This window comes from Rhineura floridana, chromosome 9, assembly GCF_030035675.1.
Source record: "Rhineura floridana isolate rRhiFlo1 chromosome 9, rRhiFlo1.hap2, whole genome shotgun sequence".
Lineage (NCBI taxonomy): Eukaryota > Metazoa > Chordata > Lepidosauria > Squamata > Rhineuridae > Rhineura > Rhineura floridana.
In genome coordinates, this window is record NC_084488.1 from 63,663,527 (window position 1) to 63,690,122 (window position 26,596).

Genomic DNA, 26,596 nt, shown 5'->3' on the forward strand with positions numbered 1-26,596 from the left:
GTGGGGTTGCTATCTCACCAAACCCCTTTATAAATTTTCTGTAAAAACCAGCCATACCTAAAAATGCTCTCATTTGTTTCCTGATTTTCTCAAGCACTCTTCCATTCTGACTCACTCGTTTGTGTAATGAGAAAGAAATAATCAGGCTTGGCTCCTTTAAACAGCTGGGATGCTTGGGTAAGGTACATGTTATGTCTGCACCATTAGGGTTTTTAACCCCATGATCTAGAGTCAATAGGATTTTTACTTCTGTAGACAGACTAGTGAAGAAATCCTTCAAGAACCCCAGGGTATCCTGATCAATAATGAGAAGTGGCACTAATGACACTCGTAAACAACACTCTTGTGATCTGCCCGACTCAGGATGCACATGCAATGCTTTGACTGTCAACATATTAGAATGTGCCTTTCTAAACATTTCTTTACTACAGTAAAGGTATAGAAATTTATTCATCTGAGATGTATCCAAACGATCTCTGTTCTCAAGATCTTGAACCACAACAACTTGACAAGAAACTGGTTGCTTTAACAAGATGACCTCACATTCTGATTCGCCAGATGGATATACTTCAGGCTTGAATCTCACCCTGCTTAATTGTATTTCCATCAAGAAATCTGGGTTCCTTCCTCTTTCCCCACAGGATGTATTCCACCATGCCTCGTGGATGTATGAGAAGGAAAACTCTGAAGACTAATGTAGTTTTTAACCAAAGATGTAGGTGGTGCACTTCCAAAGTCCTTCCCCCCCATAAAAGTACCAATTGGGTGAAGTTTCTTTCACAACATAGCACACCAATGGAATAGGAAATCTTAGTAGAGCTTTTGATTTCCCCCCACTTTTCCCCACATTTTCACAGTGGTTCTCCCATTCATTAGGCAACCTCAGCCTGTACAGCACACCATTCTCCCACACAGTTTGATCCCTCAGAGTTTCTGTAAAGGGGATTCTGTTTTGGAGGGGTTTTTCCTTCATTACATTCAAACTGCTATCATTTTTCAGCTCCTCTCTGAACTGCCGTGTCTCTGTGGCAGACCCCATTTGTAACAATGTTTCATTCACTCTAGGCATACTAGCAGTTGTTATGGCAACCTCAGGCACGATCACAGGTTCCACCCTGTTTTCTTCAGCCTCTGACAAAATGGCTTCTGCTGCTTTGCCAAGTTGTTGTCTGGTCACCACATAATTTTTTCCTCCTGCCCCCATAATATCTCTGCCCAAAATCACAGGTTCTTCTTGCTGAGCATTGATACCCACTTTGTTAACTTCCTCCTTTCCCCTCCATTTTAGTTTTATTAGGGCCATGGGAATGCTTTCTGGTGCACCTCTCACTCCTTGGATTACCAGCTTTTCCTGAGGTAAACTTTCTTCAGATCTGGCCTCAGTAAGGTCTGAGCAGCACCAGTATCTAGCAAAGCCGAATATTTTGCCTCTTGCACACACACTTCTCTCAAACTTGAGTCCAAATCTTGGACCTTTGACCAGCTTATTTGACAGAACTGTATCTTTTTCAGTTCTCCCTCTCTCAGTTTACTCTTTACTGTCCTTCCTTGAACAGGATTGCTGAGGGGGTTTACACTCTCACATTGAAAATGCAGATGGCCTGGCTTCCCACATCGGTAACAGATTTTCTCCTCTGTTTTAGGGAACACAGACCCAAACTGAGGTGTCTTGTGCCCTTCTGATTTTATTTGAGGGTTTACTCTCTGTGGTGCCACATCTTTTCTGCCATTGTTATTTGGTCTAGCTTTAAAATCTCTTAGTGGTTTTGCCATCCACCCAGTTCTGTTTGAGGCAAAATGATCGACCAGCTCCGCTGCTTCTGTTACAGATTTAGGGGAACGATATTTCACCAGCAACCTAATTTCGGGCAGCAATTGATGGTACAACTGATCCAATATCATGAGGTTTTTCACCTCTTCCACAGACTGAGTTTTCGCACTTGTCAGCCATTTCCCAAATATATCCATCAGTTTTGCCCCCAGCTCCACGAAAGACCTCCCTGTCTGTATCTGGCAGTTTCTGAAAAGCTTTCTAAAATAATCAGGCCCCAGTCTGAATCTTTTAAACACTGCTTCTTTGAATTCAGCATATGTTACTGGCCTGTCTGAGGGAAAGTACTGATACACTTCAGCCAATTCCCCTTTAATCAGATTTGATAAATACTGCATGTATTTATCTTCAGGTAGCCCCCACATCTGAGCTGCCTTTTCAAACGTTGTGAGGTAAATTTGAGGATCTTGACCAGGCTCATAGACAGCAAAGTCCTTTGGAGTAATTTTTATTTTTGCTCCATCTCTCTCTTTCCTTGTGTCCTCAGAGTGAAATTTCTCTCTATCCAATTTTAATCTTTCCACTTGTATCTCAGCATCCATTCTCACTCTTTCAGCATCCATTCTCAACCTTTCAGTTTCCAACACACGTTGCTTTTCCTTCTCCTCAGCCTCCATCACACGTTGCTTTTCCTTCTCCTCAGCCTCCATCACACGTTGCTTTTCCTTTTCTCCAATCTCCATTTTAAATCTTTCCGCCTCCATTCTCACTTTCACCATTGCAATCTCTTTGTCCTTATCTTTTTCCTCAGTTTCCTTTCTCAATTTCTCAGCCTCCAATTTTAACTTCTCTCTTAAATACTCCACATAAGCAGGATTACTTAAACACCCTTCTGTGGTTTCTTCTCTTGCAGGTTCTTTGGTTTGGATTGTCATATATGTTATTAATACCACGCTCAATTCATCCACTCCTTTACCCTCATGAGGTAAATGGCACTCTATACATTTTTTCACCAGCTCCTCTTTTTTCATCTTTATGAACTCAGCCATGTTTCTCAGAGCTCACACACTCTTTGCCACACACTCTTTGCCACACACTTACAAGTAATCTTTATTTGTTATTCCTTTACAGTCACACCACTGTTTAGGGACTCTCTTTTGTTTGTATCTGGATTCTCCTTTTGTTTGTATCCCACCTCTCTTTTTGTTCGTATCCCACCGCTACAGCCACCACATGTGACGTCCCTCCCTGGTTCTCCCTGTCAGGTTCCCACCTGCTTGTGGCTACTGCCTTTCACTAGGCACCACCAGGGACACCACCAGTCAGGACTGTCCTTTATATGGTATCGCACTCCGCTCTAGCACAGATCTCACTAGATCCCACTGCTAGGCAACAACACCAGTCACTTCCTGTAACTAATACTCCCAGAGACTTTGCCTAAGTCTCTCTATAGCTTGGTACTTTGTGACTGTGTGCCTATGCTGTTCCCAACCCCCTTGTATCTTTATATATAAAGCATACAACTCTGGGTTGCTCTGGATACTTGACTTGTTACAATCTCTCCCTTCACCGCTGCCACCATTAGATACAGTTTCTGTTCAGCCTTGGTAATTACCTTGCCCTCCCTTCTGGTCTGTATATTCCCCCAGCCAAGGATCAGGCCTTTGGTAAACCAAATAAGTATTTATTTACTAACAACAGGAAATAACAAGTTTGCTTTAGGAATGTTTCACAAGTGTATGGTTTCATATATGGTCACTCTTTATGTTTCTGTTCGTATATATACTCTTTAAATATCAGCTAAATACAATCCAACCTTCCCTCAGAACTCTGCCAACCAACCCTCACCAAACGACCTCACTCCAACCAACTCAACAACTTCTCCCCCTTAACAGACTCCCCTCATCACTCACAAACCTCCATTTATACCTTCAGCCAGCCAGCCACTGAGCCAATCATCATCCAGCATACTTCAGCTTCTCACCCATGTACTCCTCCTTTCTTCCTCAGTCATTTACCATACATCACCTAATAGACCCGCCCTTACCATATTTACAGATGCTTAACCTACAGGAACATCACAGGAACCCACTTGTATTTTGAGGGAAAAGTAGGATGCCCCAAACCCATGTATATACCTCTGAGCTCAGGTGCTCCCCCAGATGGTATCATTTCTCTGGTTCTGACCTGAGCACAAGAGTATGCTTCTCTCCTGTGGTTTCCAGCAATTGTATTCAGAAACCAGTCCCAGAGCTGGGCTCCTTCACATTCCCTTCCACTGATCTGTGGCGTAACTCAACCAATAAAAGATACGTTTGAATTAGTGGATTATGTGTTATAATTCCTTAAGGAAAAGTCTACTATTTAGGAAGTAGACATAAATAATAAATAGGGGTTTGTGTGCTATAAAGAACAATGGTTCATACATTCAAATGCAGGAAGTTGTTTACTCCTGCTGGGCGAATTAATTAATTAATTAATGCATTTGTATACCGCCCCATAGCCGAAGCTGTCTGAGCAGTTCACAACAATTAAAAACACTAAAAACAAATATACAAATTTTAAAACCACATTTGTAAAAAAGCAATTTAAAAACACATGCTAAAATGCCTGGGAGAAGAGGGAAGTCTTGACCTGGCGCTGAAAATATAACAGTGTTGGCGCCAGGCACACCTCATCACAAAAAATCATTCTATAATTTGGGGGCCACCACTGAGAAGGCCCTCTTCCTTGTTGCCAGACTCCCAGCTTCCCTCGGAGGAGGAATCGAACTTGGAAACATACAGGCAGCCAATGCAAGTGGGCCAGAATCGGTTTTATATCTTCGAGCCATCTGGTCCCTGTTACCAATGTGGCTGCTGCATTTTGCACAAGCTGCAGTTTCTGAACCATCTTCAAAGGCAGCCCCATGTAGAGCACACTGCAGTAATCTAACTTGGAGGTTACCAGAGCATGGACAACTGAAGCCAGGTTATCCCTGTCCAGATAGGGGCGTAGCTAGGCCACCAACCAAAGTTGGTAGAAGAGAACCCCCAAGCTATGATGAATGCATATATAAAAGTTCTCTCTCTCTCTCTCTCATGGACGCACACACACGGATGCACACACGGACATTACAGCAATCTTCACTTAACTATAAATCAGGTTTTAATTGGAGCAGATACTGAAATCCATGGCACCTCTAAAAGTGTACATGTGTGTATTCCTTGATAGCTTAGAAACAGATAGGTGTCAGAACAGCTTTGCACAGTATGCTACTGTAGAATAACAGAGCTGGCCCTATATGTGTTATGGAGACGTCTGTTAGGAGGATGGCTAACTGAAGAGTCAGCTACACTTGTTTGTTTGTTTATAGTTGTTTACATCACTCTTCAGCTGAAAATGCTCCCAGAGCAGGATAGATTAAAAAAGCAAGTTAGTCCCTGCCCTCAGGCTTACAGTCTTAAGAACATAAGGAGAGCCTGCTGGATCAGGCCAGTGGCTCATCTAGTCCAGCATCCTGTTCTCACAGTAGCCAACCAGCTGGCTAGGGGAAGCTCACAAGCAGGACCTGAGCACAAGAGCATTCTCCCCTCCCCCGTGGTTTCCAGCGACAGGAATTCAGAAGCATACTGACTTGGACTGTGGAGACAAACTGTAGCCATCATGGCTAGTATCTAAAAATACAACATGGGGGGTGGGGAGGAATGGAGAATGAGGAGGGGGAAAAAACAACTCAGGCACTAGTTCCTAAAATTACAGTTCTTGTAAGCAGCTAGGTGACAAATGAGGGAAGAGGAGCTGAAGTTTCTGGTCTCTTGGAAGAGCAGGTAGAATAGCCCTGTTCCTTTCTTGCCCTCTGTTGCAGAGTGCTGCTAGATGACTGTGTAATATAGGGAGTAGATACAGCCCTTTCAGGAAGAACAGCTGTGAGAAGGAGCCTAAGCTCTAATCATGAAAAAGTAAGAATATCAAAGAAGCAAATGTTATCTGGCAATAATTATTTATTTATTGTATTTATATACCGCCCCATAGCCAAAGCTCTCTGGGCAGTTTACAGTACATAAAAACATTAAAAACACACATACAAATTTAAAACACATCTTTTAAAAACAATTTAAAACACAGTTTAAACATTTAAAACAATTTAAAAACACATGCTAAAATGCCTGGGAGAAAAGGAAAGTCTTGACCTGGTGCCGAAAAGATAACAGTGATGGTGCCAGGCGCACCTCATCAGGAAGATCATTCTATAATTTGGTGGCCACCACTGAGAAGGCCCTCTCCCTTGTTGCCACCCTCCGAGTTTCCCTCGGAGTTGGCACCCAGAGGAGGGCCTTAGATGTTGAGCATAGTGTACGGGTGGGTTCGTATTGGGAGAGGCGTTCCATCAGGTATTGTGGTCCCAAGCCATGTAAGGCTTTAGGTCAAAACCAGCACCATGAATCGAGCTCAGAAACATACAGGCAGCCAATGCAAGCGGGCCAGAATCGGTTTTATATGTTCGGACTGTCTGGTCCCTGTTACCAATCTGGCCACTGCATTTTGCAGAAGCTGCAGTTTCCGAACCGTCTTCAAAAGCAGCCCCACGTAGAGTGCGTTGCAGTAATCTAACTTGGAGGTTACCAGAGCATGGACAACTGAAGCCAGGTTATCCCTATCCAGATAGGGACATAGTTGGGCCACCAACCGAAGTTGGTAGAAGGCACTCTGTGCCACCGAGGCTACCTGAGCCTCAAGTGACAGAGATGGTTCTAGGAGAACCCCCAAGCTATGAACCTGCTCCTTCAGGGGGAGTGCAACCGCATCCAGGACAGGTTGAACATCCACCATCTGGTCAGAAGAACCACCCACTAGCAGCATCTCAGTCTTGTCTGGATTGAGCCTCAGTTTATTAGCCCTCATCCAGTCCATTGTCACAGTACTGAGTTGTTTTGCTATTGCCTGTTGCTATCTTTGTGTATGGATACATTGTTAACTTGGAGAGCATGATAAAGTAAACTGGGATTTCAAGAATTTTTGGGTTGACTATCCGACCTGAAATCTAGTGTGATTGCAGGTTGACACAGCTACTTATGTATACTTATGCAATGTAAATTGCCTGCAGTGCCTGAAAACATGTACAGTTTTTATCTTCTGTATGCAAAAGATGCAGGTAATAGTTGTCATATCTTTTGTATAAATAGTATACTGTGTGAAAAATGTACATTTTAAGGTTGTGCTGGGGTTCCCAACAAATTAGCACAGCTGCTAGAAAGGCAGTTCAGTGAGTGTAGTAATGCCAGTTGGCACTGTACCAAGTAGCTCCTAGTCAGGTGCATGGGATATTTGCAGTTCACATGCACATCTTGTAATGGACTCACAAATAAATGCATAACATCTGTATACAAAATGAATGCATGTAGACTGAATCACTACAACTTGAACCCATTGTTTGTGAATTAACCCTGTGATTGGGAAGTATATTTGGACGTTAACATATAAAGTGCTCCTCCAGCTGAGCTCCAGAAAAAGCCCTCTGTTTGAGTGATTTCCACCTGTTCTAGGATAAACCAGAAGAGGGTATAAGTGATAACCTTTTCTCATTCTTCCTGTCAATTCAACAGCATCTTACGGCCCTGAAATCAATGGGAATAAATGAGCAGTTCTCTCGGTGGAGGGATGTATAAAGTGGATTCCCCTCGAGGATCAGTACTGGGACCTGTGCTTTAAAACTTGTTCATAAATTATCTACAGTTAGGAGTGAGCAATGAGGTAACCAATATGGTATCAAATTGTTCAGGTTGATTAAAAGAAAAAGGGATTACAAGGAGCACCAAAAGAATCTCTCAACAGTGAGTGAATGGTCAAAAAAATGGAAAATTCAATTCAGTGTAAACAAATGTAAAACTATGCACCTTAGAGCAAGTTTTTTTTTTAATTTCACATATATGTTGATGGGGTCTGAACTGACAAGTGACTAACCAGGAATGAGATCTTAGGGTTGTGATGGATAGCTCAATGACGATGTCAGCCCAGTATGTGGTAGCTGTGAAAAAGATAAATTCTATGCTAGGGATCATTAGGAAATGTCATTTGTTATTTAATTTAATTTTTGTAAATTGTATTGTTTTTATTGTATTTTTATTGTATTTCTACACCTGTGTTTATTTGTCTTTGTAAGCCGCCTTGAGGGCCTTTGGCCGAAAGGCGGGGTATAAATAAAATTTAATAATAATAATAATTAATAAATTGAAAATGAAACTGCCAATATCATAATGCTATTATATAAATCTGTTGTGTGACCACACTTGGAAAACTGTATTCTTTTCTGGGTGCCTCATCTCAAAAGGATATTATAGAGCTGGAAGAGGTTCAGAAAATGGCCATTAAAATGGTCAAGGAGATGGATCAACTGTCTTATGAGGAAAGGTCATTTGTGGCTTGTTAGTTAGGGGGAAAGCAAGGGGAGTCAACATGATGTAGGTGTATAAAATTATGCATAGTGTGAAGAAAGTGGATAGGGAGAAGTTTTTCTTTTATATCTCATAATGCTAGAACTCGGAGCCACTCAATGAAGCTGAATGTTGGAAGATACAGGACAGACCAAAAAAAAAAGAACTTCTTCACACAGAGCATATTTTAGTTATGGAATTTGCTCCCAAAGATGTAGTGATAACTATCAACCTGGATGGCTTTAAAATAAGATTAGACAAGTTCATTGTGTATAAGGCTATAAATGGCTTTTAGCCACTATGTTGTCCATGAACCACCAGTGGTCTGCAAACTTCATTCACATGACCCATGGCATGTCCACATTACATATTAATGTTGATTTCAATTGTATTTTATTGCTTCTTTTATTTCTTATGTTGTATTATATTATATTACAATTTGAATTCTATGGAATGCAAATGGTAATATGATAAACACAATATAAGAAATAAAATAAGAATAAAAATAAGTTTTAAAATCATACGGCACCTAGTACAGCACATTACAATTGCTACAGCTAGCAGAAAAATCATTAAGTGGTCCACCAAGACCATCAGCAATTTTCAAGTGGTCCATGGGGGAAAAAAGTTTGGGAACCACTGTGGAGGCAATATACCTCTGAATACCAGTTTCTTGGAATCACAAGTGTGTGTGTGTGTGGTGTGCTGTTGTACTTAATAATAATAATAATAATAATAAAATAAAATTTTATTTTTGAGTCGCCTATCTGGCCGAGCGAACGGCCACTCTAGGCGACGTACAACAACATAACAAAATACAATATAAAAACAAAGAGGACCACAGTCAATAGTTATCTAGATCCCTCTTCCAGTTAAAACAACATTAAAACTAACCCACCCCAGAGATACCATAGGCCTGCCTGAATAACCAGGTCTTCAGGGCTCGGCAGAAAACTAACAGGGAGGGGGCATGACGCAGATTGAAAGGAAGGGAATTCCAGAGGGTGGGGGCCACAATCGAAAATGCCCTCTCTCTGGTCTGCACCAGCCTCGCTGTTTTGACTGGCGGGACCGAGAGAAGGTCTTGTGTGGCTGATCTCGTCAGGTGGCATAATTGATGATGCTGGAGGCGCTCCTTCAAATAAACTGGGCCGAAACTGTATAGTCCTGCTTGCAGGCTTCCAATAGCTGTCTGGCTGGCTACTGTGAGAACAGGATGCTGGACTAGATAGGCCTTTGTCCTGATCTAGCAGGACTTTTTGTATGTTCTTAATATCATTACAGCTGCATACATGATTCACATTGAATAGCATTGCACTTCATATGCATGAATCCTTCACACAGAAGTGACTTAAAGTACAAATATTGTGTTAGCAAAATTTTCATGATTGAGATGTTTAAGGTACACACTAGTTAAAATTTGTATCTCTGAATCGTCTAGAATTAAGTCAGTTGCACCAAAAAGGAGTTCACTTGTAGCCTGAATTGGTTCATTATTATAGGAACTTTGTTTACATGTGTTCTTGCCCAAAAGATGCTTGAAACTGAATGCTGAGTATCTATAGCCATGAGGATAAGGAACAATTAAAATTAAATGAAGCTTAAAAGGTGAAAACTAAAGACCAGCAATAGCTTGTGAATCACCATTTTCCAGGATTGATGGCAAGTAATCCAAAGAGTTGGAATGTATAGGTAAACCACATGAAGTGATCTGTCTTTTTTTTCTTCCTAGGCATGTACTCTAGTAAATCTTCCTAAAGTACCAGTCTGGCCTTATTAATCTTTGTTTTCACATCACTTGAGAGAATATTTCAGGTTCAAGGATGCATGTTTTGGGCTGAGGGCACTGAATCTCTGCCAAAATGGGTGGAAAGCAGCCGTTAAGGCAGATCATCAAGTGCTGTGCACAAGGAATGTATGGATCTAGGTCAATGCATTTTTTCTTTGCTTTGAAAGATATTATCTTCTTAATAGATGATGATATAATGTGCAAAATGCCACATTTCACCAGTTGCCAAGATACCTGACATGGGAAACCTGAGTTCAGGTCCTCACTTGGCCATTAATTTTATTAGTCAGTGTTGGACCAGTCATAATCCTTCATAGTCATCTCTACAATAAGTTTCCAGTAGAAATGATTCTATTGGAATTCACTGTTTTAGGTGACACGGGGAGCTAAGAAAGCATAGTTCAGCTGTGATGGGTTTTGACATGCAAAGCTCTATCTTACGTTCCTCTTAAGTTCGCTTGTTTGTCTGGGCAACTTTCACTCCGACATAGTGTGGACATAACACTTCTGATATCCTATCCATCACTAAGAGATTGGTTTGAAACTCTGATACAAAATTAATTCTGGTTAATGGTAATATGTGTAAATACTGTAGCCCAATTCTCAAAATTAAAACATAAACCCATGGCATGCTCTCAATTTCTTAGCCATAGTTGGGAGATGAGGAATATTACATCTGTGCTAGATCCCAAAGTTTTATGCTTACTATTACAATAATAATTGCCGCCCTGGGCTCCTAGTGGGAGAAAGAGTGGGACATAAATCTAATAAATAAATAAATGAACAAACACATGCATACATACATACACACACCTTGTGGAGAAGCTATAGCATTGTGAGGAAAAATAGTAAATGCAATACCATTCTGTTTGGGGTTTCTGTGAGGACGATATCATGGAGAGGCTCAAAAGAGCTCGAAAGCCTGAAGAAAGTTTAGAGAGCAGCAGAAGCATCCAGATAATTAAATAAAAAGTAACCAAGTCTCCACATAGTGAAGCATAGGAGTAAAAGCCAGGGTCTACTTAGAGTATTGGAGATGGGACAGTGTCCTGCCCAGATTGTGAGGCATGAGTCAGAGTCGAGGGTGAAAACAACTCTTTGTTTTATTAGGGTAATTGAAACATCAAAGGCACCACACCTCATTAACTCGCCTAAACTAACTCACTGCAATCCCCTATCTAAGCTCCTAGCATACTCTGCAGCAGATGAAGAAAGTTGACTCAGTACCCCGGTCAGGGGGAGGCAAGCTTAAATAGGGAAAGTCTTCGCTCATAATCTCTCCTTCGAGGAACCTCCCTCTGACCGGCGCGCTTCTCGCGATGTCTGGCACGGGGTGAAAGAGGGCACACCTCCGACGGCTCATCTGACAATACCTACTGGATAGGTGCAGGCTGGAGGTCATGAGGTGGGCAAGCATTTGAAGTGTCAAGAGGGGGATCCAAGGGGGTTGGAATTGGCGCACGTGCCAGAGATTCCTCCAACGGTTCTGTTGACGCGTCTTCTTCAGCAGGAGGACTGTCCGTGGGAACTGGCAAAGTGTCAAGCACACTCCCTCCCCCAGTGTCCTTCGGAAATCTCAAATTCCTCTGCCCCTTGCTCTAGCCGAGGGGGCTGAAGCTCCCCCAGCCCCCCCTCCTTGATTACCCTGAGAGACCTGGGGCTCGACAGTCAGATAAGAATCCTGTGGGCCTTCACATACCTATTACACTAAAAATGTTTGAAAAATTATACTAATACTCATGTTTGATTTTTGCAAGAGGTTGGTTGACTTTCTTAATTGGTCAGTTACAAAACACAAAAATAGAAGTGATATGTCTGTTTGTGTTGTTACCATAAGAAATATTTCATCCTGTATGCTCCTAGACTGGCTTCACCTTTGTTCAGTTTTAGGTGGGCCATTAACCTTTTCATTCGCCATGGCTTTTGGGTGATTTTAAATGTAATTAATTCCATTTTCTGTTTTTAGAAGTCTTTTTTTGCTGCTTTTATTTATTTTATTAATTTATGAATCAGATTTCACAGAAGCCTCGAGGGTATTTGCAGTTATGTAATAAAAAGAGGCTCTAAAACAACACAAATAACCACCCAAACCAAAGGCCTAAACAAAAACAAAAACATTTTATCCAGTAGGAAAAGGTTGTCACAACAACAAAAAGACCTCAATTGTTTCCAGAAACTAGAAATAGTAGGTGCCTGTTGTATCCAGAGCTTGGAAGATTACTTTTAAAAAGTAATAAATTACAGTTACAGTTGCATGGCTCCAAAAAGTAGTAATTACCGTTACAATTGCTCTGAAAGTAACTGATTACATTACTTTTTCTCAAAAGTAATCACTACAGTTACATTTCAGTTACTTTTTTAAAAAAAATGCCTACAAGGTGTTGGCCTTGGCTGCTGCACATCTAAGTAACCTAAAACAACATTAAAAATAAACACACAGACGTAGTAGCATAATTATTTTTATCCATAAGATAAATCAGCAATGGTGGTCTCTCCACTGGTAAGGAAGGTGGGGGGGGGATGCAGAGGCCACTATTCAGATCTTTGCACGTCAAATCAAGTGCAACAACCCCTCAGCCAGCAAGCATAATCTCTCTCACTTAACCACCTCCCAGACCTTGCCCTGCCACCAACTAAGGGACACTCACCCAAGCAAACATTTTTCCTTGAGATGCAAAAAAGTTTAAATACTCTAAATGCAGCACAGTAGCCAGAGAGGGTGGTGGAGGCCACTTTGTGTGCCAAGTGCAAACACACACAGACATGTTGTCATCTTTCACCTCCACAGTTCTTTATCTCCATTCTGCTTCTGCCTCCTTCTTCTCCTTTATCCATGTTCTTTCCCTCTGGCTCCTTTTCCCCTCCATTTTTTAAAACAATTGTTTTCTCCACTCCACCCCATCTCATTCTCCACCTCCTCCCTTGTCTCCTTCTACCTACTCACCCACAGACTATGACGATAATGAAAGTTAAAGAGGAAACCACAAAAGCAGGACTACAGCTGAACTTCAAGAAGACTAAAATAATGACAACAAAAGATTTATGTAACTTTAAAGTTGACAATGAGGACTTTGAACTTGTCAAAGATTATCAAGAAATTAGAAGAAGGCTAGGACTGGGGAGCGCAGCTATGAGAGAACTAGAAAAGATCCTCAAATGCAAAGATGTATCACTGAACACTAAAGTCAGGATCATTCAGACCATGGTATTCCCGATCTCTATGTATGGATATGAAAGTTGGACAGTGAAAAAAAAGAGGGAGGGGTAAGAGGAAAATCAACTCATTTGAAATGTGGTGTTAGAGGAGAACTTTGTGCATAAAATGGGATGCAAAAAAGATAAATTATTGGGTGTCAGAACAAATTAAACCAGAACTGTCACTAGAAGCTAAAATGATGAAACTGAGGTTATCATACTTTGGACACATCATGAGAAGACCTGATTCCCTAGAAAAGACAATAATGCTGGGAAAATCAGAAGGGAGTAGAAAAAGAGGAAGGCCAAACAAGAGATGGATTGATTCCAAAGGAAGCCACAGACCTGAACCTACAAGATCTGAACTGGGTGGTTCATGAAAGATATTGGAGGCCTCTGATTCATAGGGTCGCCGTAAGCCGTAATCGACTTGGAGGCACATAACGACAACAAGAGTTCGGATGGAACAGAAAGAATTCATTACTGACTCCACCAAAACTTTTCAGAGTGGATCAAGTGGTTCCCTTCATCCCTACACTTACTGCTTCTGTCTCCTTTAACTCTGATCACCCATGTTTCTAATTATGTTCCCCTGGCATTGACTCCCTCATTCTCTTTGTGACTCACAGCTACTTCTGATTGCTCACCATTGCAACATGGTTCTCTTAATTTTTTCCTGTGTTCTGGAAATGGGCCTGCTTAACCTTCCTCTCCTATTTCAGTTGATTGAAACAGTTCTCTATCTCCAAAAGCACTTTGGACCCCATAGGACTATTTATCTCACATTAGGTCCCCAAAGCCCAAAGATGGATGCCCTAAGGCCATAAGAGCATCTCCTGGTAGCAGCCATTTTCATTCTTGTCTCTGCAGGCATCAGGGATGTGATCTTTGTAAAGCTTAAGTTACAACTGTTATTCTCATTATTCAAATCCCTCAAAACATTCAGAGCCCATTCTCATTCCCTTTTGGGGAATCTCTGACCATCAGCAGAATTTGTACTTAACAGTACAAATTATATTTACTATTTGTTTAATACATGACAGTTTGTAAATTTCAGACTTTCTTAAAAATATGGAAATGTTAATGGAGTTGAAAACCTTATAGAGAATTGTTTTCATTTGGTGAGACTGAAGCAGGAGCATTGGTGGCCCAGAAGTCCTGAACCTCAAGTCTTTTGCGCTGGACCCTGAATCTCCTGCCCCATCTCCTTATTTTAAACTTTAGAGAGAGAGAGAGAGAGATGTAAAAACTGTTTTCAGGGTTGCTGGGCATGCTGCAAAGCACACTGCCAATTAGGCTCAAGACACTCATGTAGGCACCTAAATTCATATCTGTACATATAAATTACCATATGCAAATGCTATGCATGTGCCCAAATCTTATCTAGCAGCACCCTGGACTGAATGGCCCAACTCTAAAGTCCCCCTTGGTGTTCTTCAACACTACAAAAATCAGAACAGGCACAAGAGGGGAGAGGCAGCGACAGGTGGGGGGGAGGCAGCGACAGGCACAAGGGGAGGCAGCGACAGGCATTAAGGGAGAGGCGGCAACAAGCAGGGGAGGTGGCAACAGGCGGGGGAGGCAGCGGCAGGCGGGTGGAGAGGCGGCAGGCGCAAGGGGGAGAGGCGGTGGCAGGTGCGAGGGCTAGAGGCAGCGGCAGGCGGGAAGGGGACGGCAGGACAAGCAGTGGGGGCACACACCCACACCCCACACCCACACCCCACACCCACACCCCCACCCCACACCCCCACCCCACAAATGGCTTGAATCCAAGATAGAGTTAAGCTTGCTTAAACTCATTGAAATCCAAATCAGTGGGCTTAAGCATGGCTGTCTGTTGGATTTAGGCCAAATATGTTTACTCTGATTCTTATTGATAAATACTGTGTTGGCTACCTGAAAGTTTCTGTGCAAATTAGTTTGGCATGAAACTGATTTTTTTCATAAATTTATGCTGTTCTGCATCCCAGTGAATGGTCTCTCAAGCGTAAGTAAAAGAATTGTGTGAAGATTAGAAAATGTTTTACTCCACGAAACACTTTTATTTCCATTAAGGTGGTTTAGAGATGGGTAGCCTGTACTTTATTTATGGCCACTATCTGATAAATGGTTGAGGTTTTGGTTAGTATTCTCCATCTCTATCTGCATGAAAGCACAACACATTTCATTTCACGAGATAGAAGAGAATGCTTTATCTCATGATGCCCTCTAATACCTGGATGTTATTTCATCTAGATTTATGTTCAAAGCAAAGCCTTGTTGGAACTTGAGTGCTTTTATCTTTCAATTTAAAATCAAGTACATAATACATTGCTAAGGGAGGACAGGAAAACCATTTATTTCACGTGTAGTTAAGATCCAGTTAGAATTTTATTTTATTTCCAGTTGCTGAAATCAGCTAGAAATAAGGAAAGATGCTTAGATTTTAAAATTTTGAAGCAATGCATCCGCCATAGTATGTTGCTTCAAACTTACAAAGAGACAGCATTAGAATTTTTTATTTTGGTGTTGTACTTATAAAGTATAAAAAGCAGTTATAGAAACATTAACATATAATCATCCATAATTAAAATACACAATAAAATAATCCCATTAAAACAGAAGACTTGGGATGAGAGATCAAGGGAATGCCTGTGTAAAGTGGTGTGTCTTCATATGCTGGTGAAATAGCAGTACAGATGGTGCCTGTCCTATTTCAGCAGGGAGTATATTCTATAACATGAATGCTGCCAGTTAAAAAGACCATTCCCTTGTTACCACAAGCCAATTTTACAATTTTATGAAATCTCCCTACCACACACCTTGCAGCAGTGTAATTTGAAAGTATAGAAGCCTGCTTTGGGCTGAGATTCCAAGGCAAAACCTGCAGTCAAAATATGAGATGGTGGCAGTGCTCAAATATTTTGCCATTTTCATAACTGTTTGCCTTGGAAATTAATCAAACTTAAATTATGGTTTTCCCTAGACAAGAATTTGTTCCACAAACGTCATTGCCCCTAGGAGATGGTGATATTTTGTAATCAATTTTAGCAGTGCCAGGCTGAATAGCAGCTTTGCTCTCAATATGACACTCATGATAATGCTTACAATTGCAGCATTTGCCATTCTTGGCAAAAGTAAAAAACCAAAATCAGTTCCTTACATCTTTCCATATATACTAGACTTGAGCTGTGAACTATACTCTTTTCTAAAGTGATCAGATTTAAGTTAAGTTGGAATATCTTGACCTTAGCATTACTCATTTTGTGTTATAAACTGGTCATATCCAGTCTTGTTGTTATGTGCCTTCAAGTCGATTTCAACTTATGGTGACCTTATGAATCAGTGACCTCCAATAAAATCTGTTATAAACCACCCTGTTCATATATATCCAGTCTAGGAGTTGTTTATTTACTGCCAAGCTGGATACGGGATGATATAAATTGCATGTTATAGTATAGATCATGTTGATTATCTATACAATTGGATAGGTGGGTCATTTAAAGCCCAGCATGTATAGGTAGAGAAGAACCTCCTCCCCACTCCCACCAGAATCACACACATGGAAACTTTCTCCAAGCATTTATTCTTGGTTGAGCTCCAAATAACCCACACTGGGAGAAAAACATCTGGGGAAATTGTTGTTGTTGTTATGTGCCTTCAAGTTGACTACGACTTATGGTGACCCTATGAATCAGTGACCTCCAAGAGCATCTGTCATGAACCACCCTGTTCAGATCTTGTAACTTTAGATCTGTGGCTTCCTTTATGGAATCAATCCATCTCTTGTTTGGCCTTCCTCTTTTTCTACTCCCTTCTGTTTTTCCCAGCATTATTGTCTTTTCTAGGGAATCATGTCTTCTCATGATGTGTCCAAAGTATGATAACCTCAGTTTCATCATTTTAGCTTCTAGTGATAGTTCTGGTTTAATTTGTTCTAACACCCAATTATTTGTCTTTTTCTCAGTCCATGGTATCCTCAAAGCTGTCCTCCAGCACCACATTTCAGATGAGTTGATTCTTCTCTGCTTTTTTCACTGTCCAACTTTCATATCCATACATAGAGATCGGGAATACCATGGTCTGAATGATCCTGACTTTAGTGTTCAGTGATACATCTTTGCATTTGAGGACCTTTTCTAGTTCTCTCACAGCTGCCCTCCCCAGTCCTAGCCTTCTTCTGATTTCTTGACTATTAATGACTGTGCCAAGATACTGATAATCCTTGACAAGTTCAATGTCCTCATTGTCAACTTGAAAGTTACATAAATCTTCTGTTGTCATTACTTTAGTCTTTTTGAAGTTCAGCTGTAGTCCTGCTTTTGTGCTTTCCTCTTTAACTTTTATCAGCATTCATTTCAAATCATTACTGGTTTCTGCTAGTAGTATGGTGTCTGCATATCTTAAATTATTGATATTTCTCCCTCCAATTTTCACACCTTCTTCATCTTGGTCCAATCCTGCTTTCCGTATGATATGTTCTGCATATAGATTAAACAAACAGGATGATAAAATATGCACCTGTCTCACACCCTTTCCGACTGGGAACTAATCGGTTTCTCCATGTTCTGTCCTTACAGTAGCCCCTTGTGCAGAGTATAGGTTACACATCAGGAGAATCAAATGCTGTGGCACCCCCATTTCTTTTAAAGCATTCCATAGTTTTTCATGATCTACACAGTCAAAGGCTTTGCTGTAATCTATAAAGCACAGGGTGATTTTCTTCTGAAATTCCTTGGTCTGTTCCATTATCCAATGTATGTTTGCAATATGATCTCTGGTGCCTCTTCCCTTTCTAAATCCAGCCTGGACATCTGGCATTTCTCGCTCCGTATATGGTAAGAACCTGTGTTGTAGAATCTGGAGCATTACTTTACTTGCATGAGATATTAAGGCAATAGTTTGATAATTATTGCATTCCCTGGGATCCCCTTTCTGTGGAATTGGGATGTATATTGAACCATTGTTTAGTTTTACATATTTGTTAACAATTTTTTGTCAAAGTTTGGACAGATTAAGTCTCAGTAGCTTGTAGCAACTCTATTGGTATGCCATCTATTCCTGGTGATTTGTTTCTTCCAAGTATTTTAAGAGCAGCTTTCACTTGATATTCTAAAATTTCTGCTTCTTCATCATACAGTTCCTCCATGAATACATCTGTCATCCTGACATCTCTTTTATAGAGTACTTCAGTGTATTGCTTCCATCTTCCTTTTATTTCATCTCTGTCAGTTAGTGTGTTCCCCTGTTGATTATTCAACATCCCTACTCTTGGCTTAAATTTCCCTTTTATTTCTCTTATCTTGTGGAATAGGGCTCTTGTTCTACTTTTTTGTTGTTCTCTTCTATTGGAGGAGTGGAGGCAGAATTCCTGTCTCCTCTGTGACTGTTCTTTCTTGGTGTCAGCTTCTAAACTAGGCAATCCAAGCATAGGAAGGGATTTTTTTCTTTTTTTCCAGGTCAAAGTGGGTGTCCAAGGGGTATCCCCATTCCCCCAATAATTTCCAGTCTTGGTTTGGGGAGTGTTGGGAGGACCCTTCTATATAAGAATATTAATGTGGCTCTGCCTGCTGGTCCAGAGGATACAGCATCCCAAAGGTACTTCATTTCCTCTGGCACCCTCTTAGAACAGCAGTTCACAGTAAGAGTTTGTTTTCCTCACTCCAACTTTAAATGGACATCCATCCTGTTTTATAGTCTATTGGCACAAACACATTTTAGAGTAGTACACATGTTCTGCTGCTCTAGTAATTTGTTATGCCCTTAGGCATTTGTTCTGGTGCTTTCAAACAGACATGAAGGTAATATTTTGGGAAAGTCTTTGGATGATCATCATAACTGAATCTCTTATGAGGATAATTAATAGTCTCAGCTTTTAGAACTGTCAGTCAGACACTTTCTTCAGTGGTACAAAACTCACACTTATGACCAGGCATAAGCAAACATTTTACCTGCATGATGTATTTAACCTCAAGCCCAAGAAACATGAGATGTTTTTCTTTGAACAGGCATCTTGTGAAATGAACTCCAGACTAGTCTCCTGTTTTCATTACAGCATGTGGTTTATTAAGGCTACTGCACTGTACTCTCTGTCTAGTTTTATGTTTTGCAAAATTACCCTTCATACAGATAGATTTTTGCCTTTTAAACCAGTTTTAGAGTAGACATTGCTTCACGGATTCATTGTAGGATTGTACTGACTTCTGTGAAAAATTAGCTTTGTTTTGGTCACTCATAAAAATCACACAGTTTTGGATTCTTATTTGAAGCTTGCATGATTCAAAGTAAATGGTGGCCTAATCATCCACTTCATGACTAAATCTGCATTTTTTTGCCCATTCTCATAAATCCTTTTTCTCTCTGCACAGCTATAGCCATCATCCCTTTTTTCCTGTCCTTTGTTAAGGAAAACCAATTCCACAAGAAACTAATACTGTGGTATTCTGTCAGGTAGTTACTGATTATAGTTATACAGTAGTTGCAGGCTATAGTAGTTGTCTGTCTGTCGAAGAGAACGATCCTTTAAGATTCCCAAGTCTGAAACCTGAATCAGTGCAAATCTGAAATAAATATATTGTAGTGCCTATCTCTAGAACACTCTCCCCAAGGAATGATCTGGCTCCAACTCTTATGTCATTTTGGCAGTATAATTTTTTTTTTTAATTTCCAAGGCCTTTTAAATATTACTTGAGTTGGTTTTGACTCTGCTTCTGTATTGTTTTCCTTCTAGTTTAATATATTTGAATTTGTTGCTAAAATGCTGGTGTTTGTTGTTTTTATTGCTCTATATTATTTGTAAGCACTGTGAGAGTGGTAAAACTGAAGTGATGAACTAGTTCACTTGCTACCACCTCTTTCTTTCCAAGCTCACAACCTGCCCTGGATAGTATTTAACCCCTTTCCATTTCTGGCAAGTGTCTGTCCATTGCTTTCCTTCCAGAGTAAAATTCCTCTCTTCCTACAAGTGAGTTACTTCCCTTTTACTTGCCAAGACTTCTGTCTTCTGCTGGTTTGTCCTTTCTGTCTTATCAAGCAATGCATTGGTCCTGGACATTTAGGTGTAAGCATAGATGGAAGGCATAGTTATGAGTGACAGGTCTATAGGAGTTGACCCAATGCTATCTGTTGCCTGACCGTTGTTGTTATGGCATGCACTTCATGTTGTGAAGCTCTAGAAGAAATTGGGACTGATACGCTGTCATTCACAGTATCTTTTTCATTCTGAACATCTAATCTAACATTTTTGTAAAACTTTATAGCTTTGTTAGAAAAGCACATAGCCACAGATCCAGCACAGCAGAGGGCAGCACCATACTCTAGCACTTGTATATTATAGCTGTTTTGATTCTCATGCACAATCATCGGTTGATCACTAGAGGTCAAATTCTGTCTTGTTTGATTGTCCCAATAAAATTGAGGCCATGTATCTCCCTGTGGCTGCAAATGCAATAAATGTATATGGAGGTTGATTCATGTCATGCTATCCAATGTCTGTTTAAACTGATTTGCTTATTTTCAGTAGAATACTTGACCTGCTCCTGAATTCATGATATGTCCTTTCATGGAGTGAAAGTCTTTATTTTATTAGTGTACTACTCTAGATGTGATGGCCCAGTTCAAGGGATAGATTAACTTCTTGATGCAAATGTCCTAAAACGCCTCCTGTACTTCTGTGTCGTGCATTAACTAATCAAGGCAAATGTGAGGCATTGTCTACTGAGTTTGGAAAGACACTAAACATGGGAAAGTTAAAATGATTTTTTCAGAAATATGTCTCACTCCATGATTGCATCTAATTTTACTAATTTTTAACATAGTTGTTTCACATGTTGCAGTTTTAGTCAGAAGAACAGCATTGTTAATTTAATCAAAAGTGCAGAAAGACAAATGGATAGCATTAATAATTTACCATCTTTGCATAATACTGTAGTGCAGAGAACTGGAAGGATTTATGGAAAAAGCAGTAAACAAATTTTACAAGCCTCCGTTAGCTTTTAATTGTCATATGTTTGTGGCACCGGATACAATAAGCTTTGCAAGAGATCTCAGTCTAGGGGACTAATTACTTGTGCCGATTGCCATACTGATGAATAGACTCTCATTGTATCATTCCTCTGAAGATGAGGAGCAGTTTGTGATTCACGACTCTATCCTAGTTGATATTTGATAGTAATTTTAACAGATGAATGAAGGAAGGCAGAATGATGAAGTGGCTATCCATGCTCCATGACTATCAAATGCATACTCATAGCCAGCTGTGTTCTTCTTTTTTTTGTAATTGCTAATGGAGAATTTTAAGTTATTAATCATGTTTTGAGCATATGCAGCTTTTTCTTATGCATATAACTGTCCTTATATAAATCCTACAGAATTACACAGAATTGACTTATTTTCCAAGTATGTTTTTAAAATAACGTGGTCCACAGATAATAAAAATGCAGCCCATTCAATTAGAAGGGATTCAAACAATTAATTGTAGTAGCTATGTACTTTAATACATGAATCGGATTTATTAATGAACATTCAAATTTTACATTTATTAGTTTTCATATAGTCATCATCTAATGTGGACTTTTAAAAAACGTAATGAGTAGAAGTATATGGTAGGTTTGTTTTTCTTTTAGATAGCTAGATTCTAACAAAAATTGGTCTCTTTCTGGAGACTAAATAATTAAAGAAGGGAAACATAAGTATTGTATGTCTAATCATTTATAATCTATAAATTAATCAGAACTATTTGCTACAGTTGTCAGATATACAGTGATTGTTAGCTCATGGAAAAGAAATAAGATTATAGTTTGTAGTTTTGGCTTGCCATTCTTGGAGTAGCCATTATTTTATAAATAAAATTATAATTTTGTAATTGGAGTATGCAGATGTTGGCTTCAGGCCTCTAGTGATAGTGTTATTCCTGTAGGCTTTATTATTTTTGATATAACAAAATGTATTTGCATAGATAGGTATGAATATGCACCTGAATTGGCTGTTTTGCAGTTTTTAATGGTTAATTTACAGCACATTCTCAGGATCATCTAACAAGATAGGAACTGGCATATATATATGATTAGATTAAAATGATATATGCATATTTGAATAATACAATGCGGAAAACAACAAATGTAATAGAATCTTTTTCTAAATGTAAATTTTAAAAAATATACCTTCAATATTGCACACCATAACATGCAGTTCTTAATTAAATGCAAACATCAGCTAAACAAAACAGAAATCCAATCTGATTTGTTTGAAAATAGATTGCTATTTCACTCTCCTGGAATGGTTTATTTAAAAACAGGAAATGGAAACGAAATGTATTTTCTTGTGTTGTTCTAAGCCTCAGGGGCTAAATGTAATGAATATTTTAAGAGATTATTTTAATTAAATTCCTGCACATCTAAACAGAGTAATATTTTATTATCACATGCATAATCATGTAACAGAAGTATTCATTAAAGTTAACACTTTCTTGACCAAAAATTCATGGTATGATTTACTGACCTTGTGTAAAAAGGCACAAATTAGGAAGAAAAATGAAGGGGGACAGACTTTGATTAATATAGGTAATGCTATACCATATTTATAATAGCCTTTTCCCTATTCTGGTTCATAAATGCAGTCACTGAGAAAGGTGCCCTGCTGAGGCTGAAATGAGGCTGAAATCGGAGCACATGCCACTAGAGTGTGGGGAAACTGATCACACTGTCAGCAATTCATTTCAAAATGATGTATTTAGTGCTCATTTCACCTTCTAAGAAAAAAAGGGAAAGGAGTTCCTCAGACTGAAAGGTGATATTGTTATTTTCAAGGACATACCTAAGTTAAAGATTGTAGAAAAAGGTTTAAGGTGCTATTTTTTCAAAAAAAGAGAAAGAGCAAACAAGGAAATCTTTATGCAGAAATTCTGTGCTACCATGCTGTTTGATAATTGCTAACATGTGGTTCCTCTGTTTCATTGTAGTCGTCCTCGTGAGTTCTGGCGCCTTGACTACTGGGAAGATGACTTGCGGCGCCGGCGACGATTTGTGCATAACCCCCTCGGATCAACACATCCTGAAGCAACTTTAAAAGCAGCCATAGACCATGGTCAGTGTAAAATCTGCTTCTTGCCAATAGCAGCAGGTACAGTAGATGGCAATGAAGCTTCAAGCTTCATTTGTCTGAGAGGATGTGAAACTCTTTCACATTCACAAGTTTAGTTTCTTTTCTGACCTATGCATTTCAAGACCTAATTATATCTTAATGGCATCACTCTGTACAAGTCCTTTGTATGGAAGGTTGAACTTGCCAGTGATGTGAGACAAAGGTGGAAGATTCCTTTATTCCCTTTTTTTTTGGTTCCTGGTTTTGTGACAAATTACCTTACATGAACTGTAGCAGTATGAACAAGGTGTATTTTCCCTCTGAGAAAGCCCCACTGATTATTTTAATTAATTTCAATTTAAAAGGAAAACTAAAGTACAGATCTTGCTATATTTTCAGGAACCCTATTTAATTTTCCTACATCTTAGTTCTTTTTTTAATTTAAGAAGTGATGCAAACCAGAGAGCTAGGTGTTCTCCAAATCTGTGGTACCTTGTATACACAAACGTGTGTGTGTGTATGTATGTTATCTCTCTTTGCATCACACCTCATCCCAGAAAATGTGAAATATATTTATTCTGCAGAATTATGTTTACACTTTTCTAACTTTGCAAAAGCACTTTGAGCCAAATAAACATATTTATCTGTAATTATTTTAAAACCCAATTTTACCATGGTTTAGGCTTTCCTAGAAGCTGAGCCAAATAAATGAAATGATAATGAAAATGTATTAAAACCTGAGATTTAGTCTTGCTTATTACAGAGACTTTGATGTAACTTAACTCTCATTGACCTGTTCTTTTCCATTTAACTCACTTTTTCTATTTCATTTTTAATATTGGGTAATTTCTAGTTGAAATTATGTTAGTGTAGTGTGGGTGTCTAGGAAGAAAGCATACTTTGAAAAGTTTGTTCTCAGCTAAGCATTTTAACCTCTGGCACCCATGACTCCAAATATGTCAGTAGTTATAACACTAAGTGTGACAGAAGTCCTTTAAAATAAATGACCAAATGGAAGAGTCAATGTGATCTAAACACAGTAATGGTTTTGGAGCCTCTTATTTTTTGCTAAAGGAAAGAGGGAGAGATTGGATATAGAATTAATTAGGGCCCTTCTGCTTTGAGACTGCTTGCACATTTTTGTTTTGCGTATATAGTTAAGTATTTCAAATGTGCATATTGTTTTTGGCCATTATATTTAGCTTTAGTAAAGCTTGACACATTTGTATTTTTTTCTCATAATTGCAATAAGCAACTGCAACATTTAATTACAGTTATAGTGTCTATTCTAGTCATCAAATGTTTCTACTATGGATCAGATGTGCATTTTGTGAAATGAAATGGTTAAAGATTCTTACTAAGAACAAGAATGATTAATATTTTAGCCATGTTAATATTCAGTTGTCTCCTCGTTGTTAAAAGTAATATAGTGTTCAGTAGTATAGTGATACTGATCCTGTTGAATAATACTTAAGATGTTTTGAAGAATTCAGTGTATTTCACATAATCTTAAACTAACATATCATTGCAGACTGTCATAGTCACATGTGACAAACACTCTTACATTGTAGTTTTTATTAGGTATAAATTATATAATATGCTAAGTTCTGTGGAATGGTGCAGGTGACAAAAATAATGTACTGTACAGTATGTCATTTCTCACTGAAGTTACTGTATACAATGGTCAACCAAATACACCATACATTCCAATATGTAATTTGCATTAAAGGAGGATTATTTTTATTATTATTTATTAAATTTATATACCGCCCGACTAGCAATAGCTCCCTGGGCGGTGAACATAAAATAGCATAAAAATACAATGAATAACAAAATAATAGTAAAATACAATCAACAATCCAATACAATAAACATTTTTAAAATTAAATCAGTGTAACTTAAAATGCTTCAGAGAATAGGAAGGTTTTGACCTGGCGCCGGTAGGAGAGCAGAGTCGGCGCCAGGCGTACTTCCAAGAAACTAAACTTGGGTGGAATACTAGCATCTGGAAAGCCAAATAGCCAAACTATGTCTTTTCATCTGAATTGCCATCATCAACATTAACTTAATTTTTTGAATTAAAGAAAATAAAGAACACTCTCGAGGCAAATATTTTTTTATTTGGACTTGATCCCCCCTTATTCCTGGGGCTCAGGGTAAATAACAAAAAGTTAATGTTATAAAACACAACAAATAATAAAATTTTGCAGCTGGAATCTAACAAACTGCTTAAGTGAGCCTATGAGCTTGCATGCACTCAGTAGGATTCCCTGCCGCCACCCCTGCTCAGTTTCCTTTGAACAGCCAATCTCCATGGTTTTGAGATTCAGTTTCAACAATAGTTTGCCACACAGACTGTTTTGGAAATGTGGATCCAGATGGTCCTTAGGCACACAGAACTGTGGATGGTAGCCTGCAAGCCTAAATAATATGGTTGTCGCAGCTCATGCATAAAGGACATACCTGCTGCCTTCCAATCATTTCACTTTTTTCCTAAGGAAAAAATTGCATAATTTTATATTATATTGTTATGATTTGTGGGCTAACTTATGAAATGTCTCTGAGAAACTGTGACTGCAGGAGAGCTTGACTGAAGGTACAAAGGGGTTTGTATGGGAGCCATTTTTCATTACCTTATCTCCAGCTTTTTCATTTTTAGTATCATTGTTTGACCAAACTTACCACTTGAAAAAACCCACTGAATTTTAGTTGTCTACAAAGTATAAAATAGTGTTTTACTCCAAGAACAAAGAGAAGTGCTAGCCTGGAAGTAATGGAACAATCCACGCAACATGTCTACTACCTTATAACAGTAACTGTATCACAGAGCTTGGAAGATTACTTTTTAAAAGTAATAAATTACAGTTACAATTACATGGCCCAAAAAGTTATAATTACTGTTACAATTACAATTGCTCTGAAAGTAACTGATTACTTTTTCTCAAAAGTAATCACTACAATTACATTTCAGTTACTTTTTTTAAAAAAATGCCTACACAGTGCTGGCCTTTGCTGCTGCACATCTAAGTAGCCTAAAACAACATTAAAACTAAACGCACACATACAGAGGTAGTAGAATCATTCTTTTTATCCATAAGATAGCAATGGTGGTCTCTCCACTGGTAAGGGAGGTGGGGAGGGAGACAGAGGCCACTACTCAGATCTTTGCACATCAAATCAAGTGCAAATCCCCCCCCCCAGCCAACAAGCGTAATCTCTCTCACTTAACCACCTCCTGGACCCTGTCCTGCCACCAACTAAGGGACACTCACCCAAATAAACAGTTTCCCCTGAGTTGCAAAAAAGTTAAAATACTCTAAATGCAGCACAGTAGCCAGAGAGGATGGTAGAGGTCACTTTGTATGCCAA

At 39.2% G+C, this 26,596-nt stretch overlaps 1 protein-coding gene across 4 annotated transcripts in view; it reads left to right on the plus strand.

Moving 5' to 3' along the window:
* The window catches only part of LRBA (LPS responsive beige-like anchor protein), a 654,576-nt gene that overhangs the window by 308,687 nt on the left and 319,293 nt on the right, over window positions 1-26,596 (plus strand). For all 4 annotated transcript variants that reach the window (XM_061584671.1, XM_061584674.1, XM_061584673.1 and 1 more), the window contains exon 38: window positions 23,106-23,230. In XM_061584671.1, the coding sequence (XP_061440655.1) occupies window positions 23,106-23,230 (125 nt within the window). The remainder of the gene's footprint in view (window positions 1-23,105; window positions 23,231-26,596) is intronic.